Source organism: Pholis gunnellus, assembly GCF_910591455.1.
Source record: "Pholis gunnellus genome assembly, chromosome: 12".
Lineage (NCBI taxonomy): Eukaryota > Metazoa > Chordata > Actinopteri > Perciformes > Pholidae > Pholis > Pholis gunnellus.
In genome coordinates this window covers 11,016,075-11,028,945 of record NC_136539.1, presented here as the reverse complement: position 1 = coordinate 11,028,945, position 12,871 = coordinate 11,016,075, and the positions used below count along the sequence as shown (strand labels likewise).

General features: G+C 41.2%; 1 protein-coding gene across 1 annotated transcript; it reads right to left on the bottom strand.

Annotated features, from left to right (window-relative positions):
* Positions 1 to 204: 204 nt before the first annotated feature.
* LOC306704036 (poliovirus receptor-like) lies at positions 205 to 11,416 on the bottom strand. Its single transcript, XM_079170247.1, has 9 exons — positions 11,310 to 11,416; positions 9,322 to 9,651; positions 8,912 to 9,214; positions 6,981 to 7,114; positions 4,349 to 4,374; positions 3,786 to 3,940; positions 1,308 to 1,410; positions 1,093 to 1,189; positions 205 to 801 (listed from the first exon to the last, which is right to left on the bottom strand). Exons 1-8 carry the CDS (start codon positions 11,350 to 11,352, stop codon positions 1,099 to 1,101), a joined length of 1,185 nt encoding a protein of 394 aa, XP_079026373.1. The 5' UTR covers positions 11,353 to 11,416; the 3' UTR covers positions 205 to 801; positions 1,093 to 1,098.
* Between the last annotated feature and the right edge of the window lie 1,455 nt (positions 11,417 to 12,871).

Below are 12,871 nucleotides of genomic sequence, written 5' to 3'. Positions count from 1 at the left end.
GGTCCGTGGCGCAAAAAAGGTTGGGGACCTCTGATCTAGGTTACTGATTTGCCCTATTTAGGGATAATTTACAGACCCTTCATGATACAGATTAACACAACGTTTACATACAAAGACAACACATGTGCAAAAAGATAAAGTGTGTGTCGTATGTCCAATCATACAGTGGTTTCAGTTCAGTTTTATACTGTATTCTAAGGTGGCAGAGAGTTGAATGCACTGCAGAACACTCTTAATAGAAGATATTCTCCACTTTAAAAACACAGGTCACAAATCTGTGTTTTGTCTATTTGCACGTGTTCTTTTTACGATAGGCAGGTTTTCATTCCATAATCTCAAGTTTTTCTATTGAAATTTCTCATGAATCATTTCTTGGCCAGTCACCTTCTTGTGTGCATGAAAACATGCTTCATCATTTTCTGTTGTCATCAGCAGTTAATGCTGTTGGTGGGAAAACATGCTGTAAATGATGACGCAGCCACAAACTGTCAAACCCACGCCCACAAAATAGACAACACTTGACATGGAGTTAACATTGTGAAAGTCAGTTAATCCAACTTCCCCTTCAGGATAAAATATTTGATGTTACCACTTTTGCTCGACAACTTACAGTTTTTCAACCTTCATTTTGTAACTTCTGTTGCGTTGCATGGCATTTAATGGCATCATTGGTATTAGCAGTAGATGTTGCCTTGTAGAGCTGCATCTGTTCAGTAACCAGCTGAGTCAGGAATGTTGGCGGCCTGTACAGTAGGCCAACTCTCTTCCAGGTTGTTGCTTCCACGCATATCAAAGAGATGCCTATAGCAGACAATTTGAAACATTTGATTAAAATCATGCACTTGATTCTAAATGAGTCTGCAAAGAGTTTTAACATATCTGCTGAAAGAACATTTAAGAAAGGCACGAAACTGAAAAAACTGCTGTAATACAGTAAACACACACTTATACAAAATAATAGAGATCAATATTGTAGTTTAAATTAAGCCATTAATATAAAAAAACTGTAATAATAAGGTCAATAACTTGAAGGTAATAAAACCGAGCCAGAATGCTCTCTAACAAATTCAATATTATATATTTTTCTTCTACCTCAGCTCATAGATCTGCTGCTGCTTCTTCTTCTTCTTCTTCAGGTGAGCCAGAAGTTGGGACCTTCGACCTCTCTCCACGTGTGTCCTCTTCTGTCCTGTCCCCAATTAACACACAAGAAAACATTTCCATAATATATAAAATATACCTTTATATACTGAGCAGTCGTACCGTATATTAAACTTAAGTGTGTGCAGTACTACTGTACTCGGTACCTTAGACATTTCCCGGTTTTATACGAGTACCACAATGCAGCGACTCCAAAGGCAATCATGAAAAGCAAAAGCCCAAATAAGGTCCAACATGCAGGGCAGGCTCCTGTAGGGAGAAGAATACAGTAACAGGAAAAATTGATATACATTAACAATTAATCAGGTATATCTAGTCAAATATAGTTTATCCTTCAGTTTGTGACAAACCAGTGGCCTCTCAGCTCCTTTAAATCAGATAAGATCAGACTGAGCTCTGGGTTTTTAATACATGGAGAGGAAAAAATACCTGGTTACTGTTTGTTTCTGGCTGCTTTAATGAGCAACAGTTTGTCTCTGTGATTAGTGATTTACTGATCGATGATTGATCGAACATCCAGCTTTAAATTTCAGTGTGCAACTTGGTCATTCTTCACTTTGATGTGTAGTGGAGTCAGACTCTTAAAGGATCATAGTATACAGACACATAATGCATTATTTTAAATGCTTAGACATATTGTACCATACATTAATATAATGTGTAATTAACATTTTCATATGTATCTATTTAGTATGTTTTGTCCTCTTAACTAATTTCGAAATTATATATATGAAGGCTCAGTTCATCTAGTTTCCAGCCAGGACTGTGAGGGAGCCCAAGACCCTGAAACATGCTCATCTAAATGAGTCAGTTTTAATAATATCAATAATACCAGTGCAGCCGAGCTTCTCCTGCTCCGACAAGCCAAAATGTCTGCTGTGAAAAAGATCTCCCAACATCATTAACTAGTGGAAGCAGGTTCCCTGTGTTTGAGTTTCTTTTTTAAAGAGAGCTAACAATGTTAACCTGGAGGGGAACCAGACGGTGTGCGCTACGCTTCTGCACATTTCCGTCGGTCGGGATTGTCAGGACATGCTTTGACTTTTAAGTAGTTTTATTCGTAGACTTAAATTATTTCCCATGGTTCATTAGGTGGAATGTGGGTCGCGTTTCCTTCCAATTGTCCGGGTTGTAGCATCCCCGGCTGAATAATGGTCTGCAGTCTTTAACTGATGGTCCATAAATCTTTATTGAACACACCGTAAGAACTATGAGGAAAATAAATAAAGACAAACGTTATTGAACACTGTTTAGCATCTTCCCTATCCTTCCCTCGAACATGCTACATTTAATCACACGGTGGTGCCTTCGAGCGGAAACAGCAGTTTGTTAGCTTGAGCTCTTTCATTAATGACACAAAACAGAAAAACCGTAGCAATCTAAAATGATATTTTCCAAAGAATGAGCTTGAACAGGTATTAACCTTGTGCCCATATCGGCCAGGTGCTAAACTAACAAAACCGTAACCTTCTTCCTTGTTTTTAATCACTTTTGCCAGAGCCTACTAGCTGGCCTACAAGTACGTGATTGGTCAGTGGGCTAGCTGACATGTTGGGCAGTGACAATCCCAATATCTGCTGCCTCTGTCAAGCGGACATTTTCAGCCCTCAAACGCATTAAAACGTATTCAAGAAATACAACTGGGGAGGCTCGACTGTCTTCACTGGTGTCCACGAATCGAGAAGGACTTCTTACTGGAACTAAAACACACGGATGTACTGAGCAACCGTGAGATTAAACTCTTTTTTAACAAAGAAAGGAGGAACAGCAGCTAAATAGTGAACAGCAGCTCTGGTAAGTTAAATGCGTTTGTTTTTACATCTGCAGTAGCTTTAATATGCTTGTTTATATATTATTTGTATGAAGATGGATTTTTGTTTGGTTTAATATGTGATAGGAACCATTGTTACGTCCAATGTTGCTCTGGGGACATATTTAGCCGGTGCCAGTGTTAGCAACTTGGCGACTCTCTCGCTAAATCTGCCGACTTTCCAAACCCTCATGGCGACTTTTTGTCAAAAGCTACTAGTGACAAATCTAGCGACTTGTTCTGGTGTTATTGGAGACTTTTCTGATGACTCTGACGTTACAGCACGTACGTTCTGCACTGTTGTGAACGAGCAGCGCGAGCTGCCGTGAGCCCTTCCGCCGCCCCAAAGCACACATATGCGCCTTGCGCTGCAGTCAGAGCAGAGAGGATACGCACTCTAGCTATAGGTGTTGGCTATATTTTGACACGAAACAAATAATAACCGTAGCTGTGTTTCAGCTGCAGGACAGCAGTGAAGGCCCAGGTATAAAATGCACGGCCCACCACTGCTGGGTAAGCAGACTCAAGTCAGATTTTTTCAGCTTCTGGACGGATACAAAGGCATTTCACAGCCAAATGCGATACATATTAAATTCTCCAGTGTGTCCTGGTTTTCAAATACATGCTAGGATTCAACTCCAGGCGTTGGTGTCCAAGCTTCTCCACAGGAGCCCATAGGTTTACCTATATCAATTAATTTGGGTGCAATCTCTGCAACATCCACAACAGACTCAAACACAGAACAGGAACAAATGCAAAGAACACACTAACACAATTGACAAAAACATAAAGCCAAATTTAAACTTGAACTCACCAGAAGTCACATGCACATACATGTAGCTGTGTTTTCTTCCATATAGGTTAGATGCTTCACACTGGTAGAGGCCATTCAGGTCAGAGGTCATGCTCAGAAACTGTAGTGTTGCACCCTCTACTCTGACGGTAGACTGAGGCATCGACTGCTCGGATCTGAAACAGACAAACAAGGCTCAACAGACAGCTAAATAAAGACTTATAACTAAGTCAGAAATGTTTTGCCAAATTTGAATAAATAGTTCTTAATCTGGAGGATATGTTACGTTTTTTCGAACTCAAGACCTTATTGTGTTGTTTCCCTTCTGCCTACCAGCACCTCAAAAGCTCAGCAGTTAACACGTCGTATCTTGTTTGATTAATCTGAAAATAACTGAAGTTTAAAAATGTTATTTAGCTGAATAACATGGGGTTTTGTGCTGGACTATTCTTGGCTGGAAGCAGAACAGAGCTGTTTACTGTTTTTAAGATAACCAACAGCTACTGTATTAGAGTGGAATAATAGCAAATAAGTGAATTTTCTATCAAATTTTTTCAATTTATGATTGTGTATTCCAACCTCACAGGCAGCCTTGGTAGGAGGAGAAGGTCTGAGAGCGAAGAGCAGACTAATGATAAACAGTAAACTGTGGCTAAATATCTCATCACACATCATTATGTATTCTGATCACATGGTCCATTTGGTAGCTTTCTTTAATCACATGATCTTCATCTGCAGATGGAGTTCGTCCATTTAGAACTTCTTGTCCAGATTGTCATTTTACTACTATTCAGGGAATTTCAGCATGGACTGAGGCATTTACAAAAAGTTAAGTTTAATTAAAGCTGCGAGCAGCGATGAACGGGCCCTCGCCTCCCCCGCCGCGTCGGGGTGCCGGCGGGTTCCGGCCAGGGCGGGCGAGAACTTCCGCGACCGTCGGACGGCGCGTCCGCGAGTGAGACGTTTCTACTCCTGCTAGAAATTATGCTTTGCAAATAATCCAATGCTTCCTGTATCCGCCGCCTGGCTCTATGGAACACGTGCAAACATGCATTATGTTGCTCTATGTCAAATGTAAACCACATTGTGTAAAAGTCATGTAAATCGGATGGTGTTTGTCAGAAAACGCAGAGTATCTTTCGCCAGCAGGTGGCGCTGTGAGTTCTAGTGAAAATTAGCTTGTAGACATCCTCAGGCCATGAGTGGTATCAAGCATGTGAAGTTTGGGACCGTTTGGAACAAGTCCAGTTGAGTTACATGAGTTTTTTGCATGGGGAATCACGTAAAGTAGCCGCCCGCTACGGCTAAGCCGTTCCGTCAAAAGTAAAGCTTTTGATAATTTTTAATCACAATGGTCTTGAGATTGTACTGAAAAAATTTGAAGTGGATCTGACAAAGTCCCTAGGAGGAGTTCGTTAAAGTATAGCGACTAGAAATAGGCCAAAATCGATCAAAAAATGACATACAAATCAAAATGGCCGACTTCCGGTACAGTTAAGAGCATGGTCCCAAGAGCCTTATTTTTAAGTCTCTATGTGATACATGTTCTGACCAAGTTTCATACATGTACGTCAAGCGTAGCCCCGGGGCTGCTCTTTTGAACTGGCTCGGAGGAGTAAATAAAAGTATAAAATATGACATTTGCTTTTGCCAGTAGGTGGCGCTATGAGTTATTTAATTTCTTTCAATTGATCTGCGTTCAGGCTTGAAGTGGCATCATGCACAAGAAGTTTTATGAGGATTGAATAATGTACCTTGGAGTTATAACAACTTGATTTTTTATAAAAATGATGCAAAATGGCCGCCACGCCACGTCAAGGTTCTTCGACGAAAACTCTAGCTTTTAATAATTTTTAATCACAAAGGTCTTAAGAGCATCCTGAACAAATTTGAAGGCGATCGCATAAATTCTCTAGGAGGAGTTCGTTGAAGTACGGAGGCTGAAAAATGGAAAATGTGCCAAAAAACACAACTTTGCGGGTTTACTGTAGCGCCCCCTATTGGTTGAATGCAACAAAAATCTCAGGATATGTTACGGGATGCGATGTGCACATATGCTGAGAGTTTCGTGAATTTTCGACAAATGGTTGAGAAGTTATGTGTATTGATATTAAGCCATGCGCCTAGGAAGTTCATTGGTCCATATCTTATCAACGCAAAGAGCTATCAAAAAGCTTTTGATAAATCTGAGTGATATACATCCAATAATGATCTACAGCAAATTTGGTAGTAATCGGAGCCAGCGTGTAGGAGGAGTTCTAGAGTTAGAGCTAGAGTTTTCGTCGAAGAACCTTGACGTGGCGTGGTGGCCATTTTGCATCATTTTTATAAAAAATCAAGTTGTTATAACTCCAAGGTACATTATTCAATCCTCATAAAACTAAATAACTCATAGCGACACCTACTGGCAAAAGCAAATGTCATATTTTATACTTTTATTTACTCCTCCGAGCCAGTTCAAAAGAGCAGCCCCGGGGCTACGCTTGACGTACATGTATGAAACTTGGTCAGAACATGTATCACATAGAGACTTAAAAATAAGGCTCTTGGGACCATGCTCTTAACTGTACCGGAAGTCGGCCATTTTGATTTTGGTGTCATTTTTCCATAGCATAGTAGGTTAGGATGCTCAAAAATTCATGGCACTTTGCACATGTGTCAAAGGCATCGGAAGAAGTATGTGGTATGATTTTTGGCCTTGTCCCTTTGAAATTGGCTCTGTAGTGCCCCCTACAATATTTCAAACTTGCAGCCCCAGCGCTACGTTTGAGCTACACGTACGAAACTCGGTAGGCACACGTATCCTGCGGAGACTTAACTATAAGTCTTAAAAATAAGTCTCTTGGCACCATGCTGTAAAACCTACCAGAAGTCGGCCATTTTGATTTCGGTGTCATTTTTCCTTAGCATAGTACTATTTGCAAAGCATCGTTTCCAGCATCGGGCGGTCCACGCGGGATCGACGACGTCGTCTCGCTCGCGGACGCGCCGTCCCGCGGTCGCGGACGTTCTCCGACGCGCAGGCCGGAGTCCGCCGGCCGAGCCCGACGCGCCGGGGAGGCGAGGGCCCGTTCATCGCTGCTCGCAGCTTTAATTGTCAAAGCTTTTTGTAACAACAGAGCACTTACAAAAGATGTTTGGAACAACCCTCTCACCTTTGTACAAAGCTTGTGAGAAAAACAAACCAAAGGATGTTTCAAGGTCAAAGAGAAATACTGCTTTGTTTGGTTTGTCCGGTTCATTCAAGCAACTGCACCTGCTCCAGGTAAAAGCTGCTTTTGGGTTGGCTTCAGTCACGCATTCAAATGAATCCTCCGATCTTTTGCTGATGGTCACTTCAATGGGTGAGACTGCGAGAGACAAGTGAGGGAATGAGGTGTTATTGCTGTAACTGAGAAAATAACAGTATATCAGAAGAATATTGAGGATCAAGATCTCGTGTACTTGTTCTACAGTGTTGGCTTGCTTTCAAGGACACCTGGTTTGACATGTTAAATAGTTTAAAAGGACATTTTGGATTAGAATACTTGGGATGGAGGGAGTGAGGGAGGGAGAGAGAGATGTAGAAATATCTACAATTGACAAAGATCTTGAACGTAGTGTTCAAGCTGGTAAGAGCTCCTAAATTAGCTGCATTTGAGAGATTACTGGTTTCTGACTTTCAGAGGCATCCGTTTCTCAACACTATGTCAGAGTGGGTAAATCAAGGTCATGGTGATATATCACACAGCAATGCTCCAATGACTGACAATAGACAGTTGAAACAGTATACAGGATTCTTTTATGGTGGAGCCTGCAGACAAGGTTTGTCATTGGCTCACGTTTCATTATCTCATTCAAATGGTGGATCAAGAAGAGTCAATGAACCGCACAGCAACACACCCACCAAGTATGATATTAACGATTCTCGAGGTATGCGAAGGACTTTCCCCCATACAGACAAGCAATTCTTTGCTTCATAGTTAGATTAGATAGTTAGGTGTTTTAGTTCAGGCCTTCTATTATGAAAATAGACTTTAGCAGACAAAAACAAAATGCCTGATAGGAAGGGGCATTCCTAATTTTTCTTGCAAATTTCACAGGTATGTTGTATATTGCGAGCGGCTGTGGAAGTTTGAATGCATGTTTATCTCAAGGACCTTAACTTGGCTCCAGACTCCTGCAAAACATTCCAGCCCAGCCCTGTAGGAATGTCTGCTACTGTATGGCTGTGCTAAATGTGCTGTGTTGTTAGCTGCCCTACACACAATGACCTGAGAAAGCATTTTGCTGACACCTACTGGCCAAACCATGACCTGTCTTTATTCTGTCCTCGTTAACAAAAAGCAGTCTGAGTGCCAAAATATGAGTTTGTAGTGTTAAAAATGTGAGCTCCAGAGCAATATACAAAACTGGTACCGTCTGCTTTCTTTGAGAAATTAGTGGTCAGATTTAACATGGAGTCTAATGGAGCAGTTGGTTTTTGAGCCAAATGTGTAAGTCTGTTGGACACTTGGCTGCGACCAGCACAACATGTACAAGCTTTTGGGCTGAAAATGGTGTATAAAGAGTAAATATTGTGGGTCCTGGAGCAATTTGTTTGGAAAAAAAAATCACAGAATGTTTTCCTGCTCTGCTCCACTCTGATAGTTATGTCCTCACTATAGCGCTGAACATTCCGTGCAATACACACACATTAGAAAATCTGAAACGGACCGAACATTTCCCTGAAATTTAAATGTTGACTTAATGAAAACAGTGCTGGCTATCAAAATGCCCATTTGGCTCAATAAAGTCCAGCGCTTTGTCAACATTTTAAACTTCAAATAATCTTTCTATGTTAAGGTATGGCTAGTCAATGTGGGCCCAAACTTAAGTATTTTTTTAGCTCTCTTCACGCCGAAACCCCATTAAAGTGAATGTAGAAACTTTGCTCAGTTTTTCGCAATTTTTGGGAAAAACACTGGACGAATCTCTCTAGAAAATAGATAGCATACGATTCTCGATCAGGCTGCATGCGGCAAACTTTTGTACTTTCGCCCGGAAGAATATTATGATGATTAAGCCCGATGGATTATATACAGTGTGCATTGGCACAGGCAGTTTTACTACCTTTGTGCTACAAAGCCACACTGAACTACATAAGTAAGTGACATTTGTATACTCACAGTAGATCTGTATGGTGAAGGGCAGGCTTTCTTCTTTCGACATGGCTGCACTGGTGACGACACACTTGACCAAGTGATGGTTGATTTCTCTGGTAGGAACTCCAAACAGCGTGCTGACTGTGGTAGTCGTACCGTTGGCATGCTGGGTGACGTTGTTTGTTGGCCTCACTTTTTCTCCCAAAGTACCAGTGAGCCATTGCACCTTTGCAGGAGGCTTGGAAGCAGCAGCCATGCAAGTAGCGAGGGAAACCTCTTCAGTACCCAAAGTAGGACGATTATCCTTCAGGCTTGTGACCGGAGGCACTAGGAGAGTAACGGTGAATAAGAGAAGTCAACGTGCGAGCATGAAGGTCAACACTATTCTCTATCTCTCACACAGAGATTCACATTTTGAATATAATGCATTATACCAAGCAGGTTTAGATGTATCTCAGTCTGGACATTTCCGCTGGGGAACAAAGTGAAGATGCACGTGTAGGTGGCTTCATCTGTCAATTTGATATTGGATAACTGTAGAGATCCATTGTTGTCCGCAAAGTTCCCAATAAATTGAAATCGTTTATCATGTCCGTTGAGAAATAGTGGTCCAGTTGCAGACAGGATTGTAAGGAAATTGTCAGTCTGAGGTTCCTTCTGCCACGATATCTGGATGACGGTGTCCTCGGCGTCGATGAGTTTGCAGGGTAAGATGGTCGTCCCTCCTAGCACCACGGTCATGTCTCCGCCAATCACCCGGAGAGCTGTAAGGTGCAGAAAATCTCATCAGGCAACCCGATCCCAAGTTAGGAGGCACAAACCAGTTGAAACACACATGGATGGAAGCATTCACATCAGCCCTGAGCAGAGTATCTGACCAGCCTAGGCTGGCAAAAACCCACGCTGGCTTTGAGTTTAGAGTAGAGGGGGAATTTGAGGCTTTCGCAAAATAATGATGTTTTGGAAACTTCGGCTTAGTTTAGGTCTACTCTAAACAGTGTAATGTTCAGATTCATCTCAATGACACCACTCTGCTGGCACAGCGGAGGCGTGACGCTGAACCTGGCTCAACTTGTCCCATAACGCAACGCCACACCATCAGTCAACAGACTTTACTGTCCAATAAATTAACGTCAGCAAACAGACTGATAATTTGTACGTTGCACTCTTGAATTTGTGATTGTTGAGACAAAGGATGATAGGTATGGTGGCCCTGAGGGTCAAAACACGTAATTTCAGAAAACATGACGACATTTCACAAAACACTACATTTAAGGAAACACAATAGCAAAAAATAAAAAACAACTTCATTAAGGTGAGACTGAAAAAGGTAGTTATGTATTGAGCAAGGATTCCTTATCGCTGATTGGGCGCATCGTCTATTGCGGATGGAAATACCTGCAGCTGTTGCAATACAAAGTAGGAAGAGTGCAAATACAAATAGTATTATATAAATATACATTACATTGTGGTTACAACAAACAGAGGTAGTTTTGGCTGTTTGATGTTTCACTGCGTTATTCTTTTTATTCCCACATGTTTTGTGACAACTCCGGCATTAGGCCTACTGTACAGTGAGATAGATATTGATATTTCTATATTTAGTTCAAGTTCAAGATGTTCAGAGCCCTGTGGCAGGAGCCGTACAGGCAGCTGAGCATCATAGTAGCATATGTATGGTATGTTTTGAAAGGACTGAATAGTAAATATATAATTTGTCATAAACAGTTATGCTCATCTGACAGAGACCATAAAATACAGCAGTATAACAACGCTAACAACTGATGCAGCTTTGCCAAACCTCATTGTTTTTCAAACAGTTTATAAGATGGGACAACATGCAAAGCCACGTGAACACTAAATAGATTGGGAAGTTGCCAGGTCTTTGTTCGGGCACGTGTGTTTGACGAGCATTAATTAAAGGACTTTGGTTTTCTAAACTTAACTATAACTCATCAACACATTAAAAACACAACCCTGTACTGAGCAGTTACCTTTACATATCATGATCATGCTTCAGTTTAGTTCATTGTCGGGTTATTGTTTACATTGTGACTCGGTGCCTTCTTTGTTGTCTGCCACGAGGCAGGTGTTAACACCCGATTATTCAGTTATTGTCAAATAAAATGTCAAAAGTTCATCCCAATGTTAATGTTGTCAGTTTTCCACAACACAGATGAAACGTAACTCGACTATTTTTAAACTAGTCAAACCTTTTGTTCGGCTCAGAGAATATGCCGTTATTATTCTGCCTTTGAGCAAATTCGCAAAACATTTCTGTCGTCGCCTCTCTGTTATGTATTTTTCTATTGTATTTATTGACATTTCTATTTTTCTTCTATTTGTGTACGTCATTCAAGGCTAATTGTAGCATTGTCGTCAGTTCTTAAAGGAAAAGAAGCATTTCGCCTCGACTACATACCTTCTATAGCTGTGCTCAAGAACGTCGACACCAGTAAAAGCATCGTGGTACTCCTGAAGAAACACGTTCCCCATAGTTTATATTTAAAGTTAAACAGAGACTGTGCGCGCTCCATCCATTAACGATAGGCTCGTTCGAGACTGTGATCTACCTGTAAAATAACGTAATGAGCAGCAGCTGCGCTTCCGACTGGTCTGCTAGCGAATGCTTTCTTCCTCTGACTGGGGTCAAGCCAGACTCCACCCCGAAAAACACAGTCAGACAGCCGACTTGGTCCGTACGTTTAGATAGTCTGTGTGATCGTTTAACGGAAAATACAGAAATATTATGTATTTTTCGTTTTAAACCAAAAACGGAAAAACACAGCCTTTTTCAGTTTTTTGTTGTCTGAATACCAAAATACGAGAGAAATACGAGAACAAAAGTCAAACAACGAGGCAGAGCCGATTTGCGTTTTTGTAAATCCCTTTTTTGTTTTTTCTTTTGAAGAGAGACACCAGGTGACCCGGAAGTAAGACTATTTCAACATAAAATAATGTTATGTTTTTTTATTTTATATGATAAAAAATAAACCAGGACTGACACCAGTATTGGGAGCAGGAGATGAAAGGGAGACGCCTTTGTCCCTTACAAAGCAGAGTGGGTATTACAGTAAAGAGAGGGAGGAACAGCTTGTTGGCCAGATTGACAATGGGACACACATATCTGACGGGCCAAACAAAGACCCTGCAACACTTACTCTACTTCTTCCCAATCTATTCATAGTTTTCACATCACGTGACTTTGCATGGTGGTCCTCACTTTCCCTCTCTGTCTCCTCAGCAGGATCATTTGTAGTGAATGTGACACATTATCCTAATCAGGCAGAGGAGAACCACAGCATCACGCTGGAATGGACGTTCTCAACCAGAACAAACCCTCAACTCCCATTATATTTTCTGTGAACTGTGAACGGTTCTCAGGCCCTTCGTCCTGTTTTATCTACATGAAGGGGTCGAGGTCCCAGAGTCTCAGCATGAACAGTTTGCAGGACGAGTCCACTTTGACAAAGACGTCCTCATAGAAGGACGACTCAGACTTTACATATCCAGACTCAGGACTGATGACTCTGGTGTTTACGTGTGTGGAGTGAGTACAGGTTCTGGTGGGAGATCAAGGACATGTCACCTCAATGTCACAGGTGAGTTGATTCAGTAAACGTTTCTCATCAGGCTCAATAGGAGACTTCCTGGATGCAAAAAGAACCTGATTATTGTGGACTTCCTCAGTCGTCACACTTCCTTCCTACAGGATCTGTGAAATATGTTACAGTTTAATATGTTGTGGACATTTAGTTTTAATCATCAAAGGAACGGGCACAGTATAAATCAACTGTATAATGGATTATTATGGCTTTAACTATAGCCAAGTAGTGGAAATCATCCCCAGCTTCATCCCAGCTAACGTTGTTTAACAAGTCATTCTTCTCCGATCGTTAATTGGTTTGGACGTCTAGATTTACACAACTATCAAACACATTTTAAATTAAATTTGTGTGGTTTCTCACTGAGAAGCTATTTCTT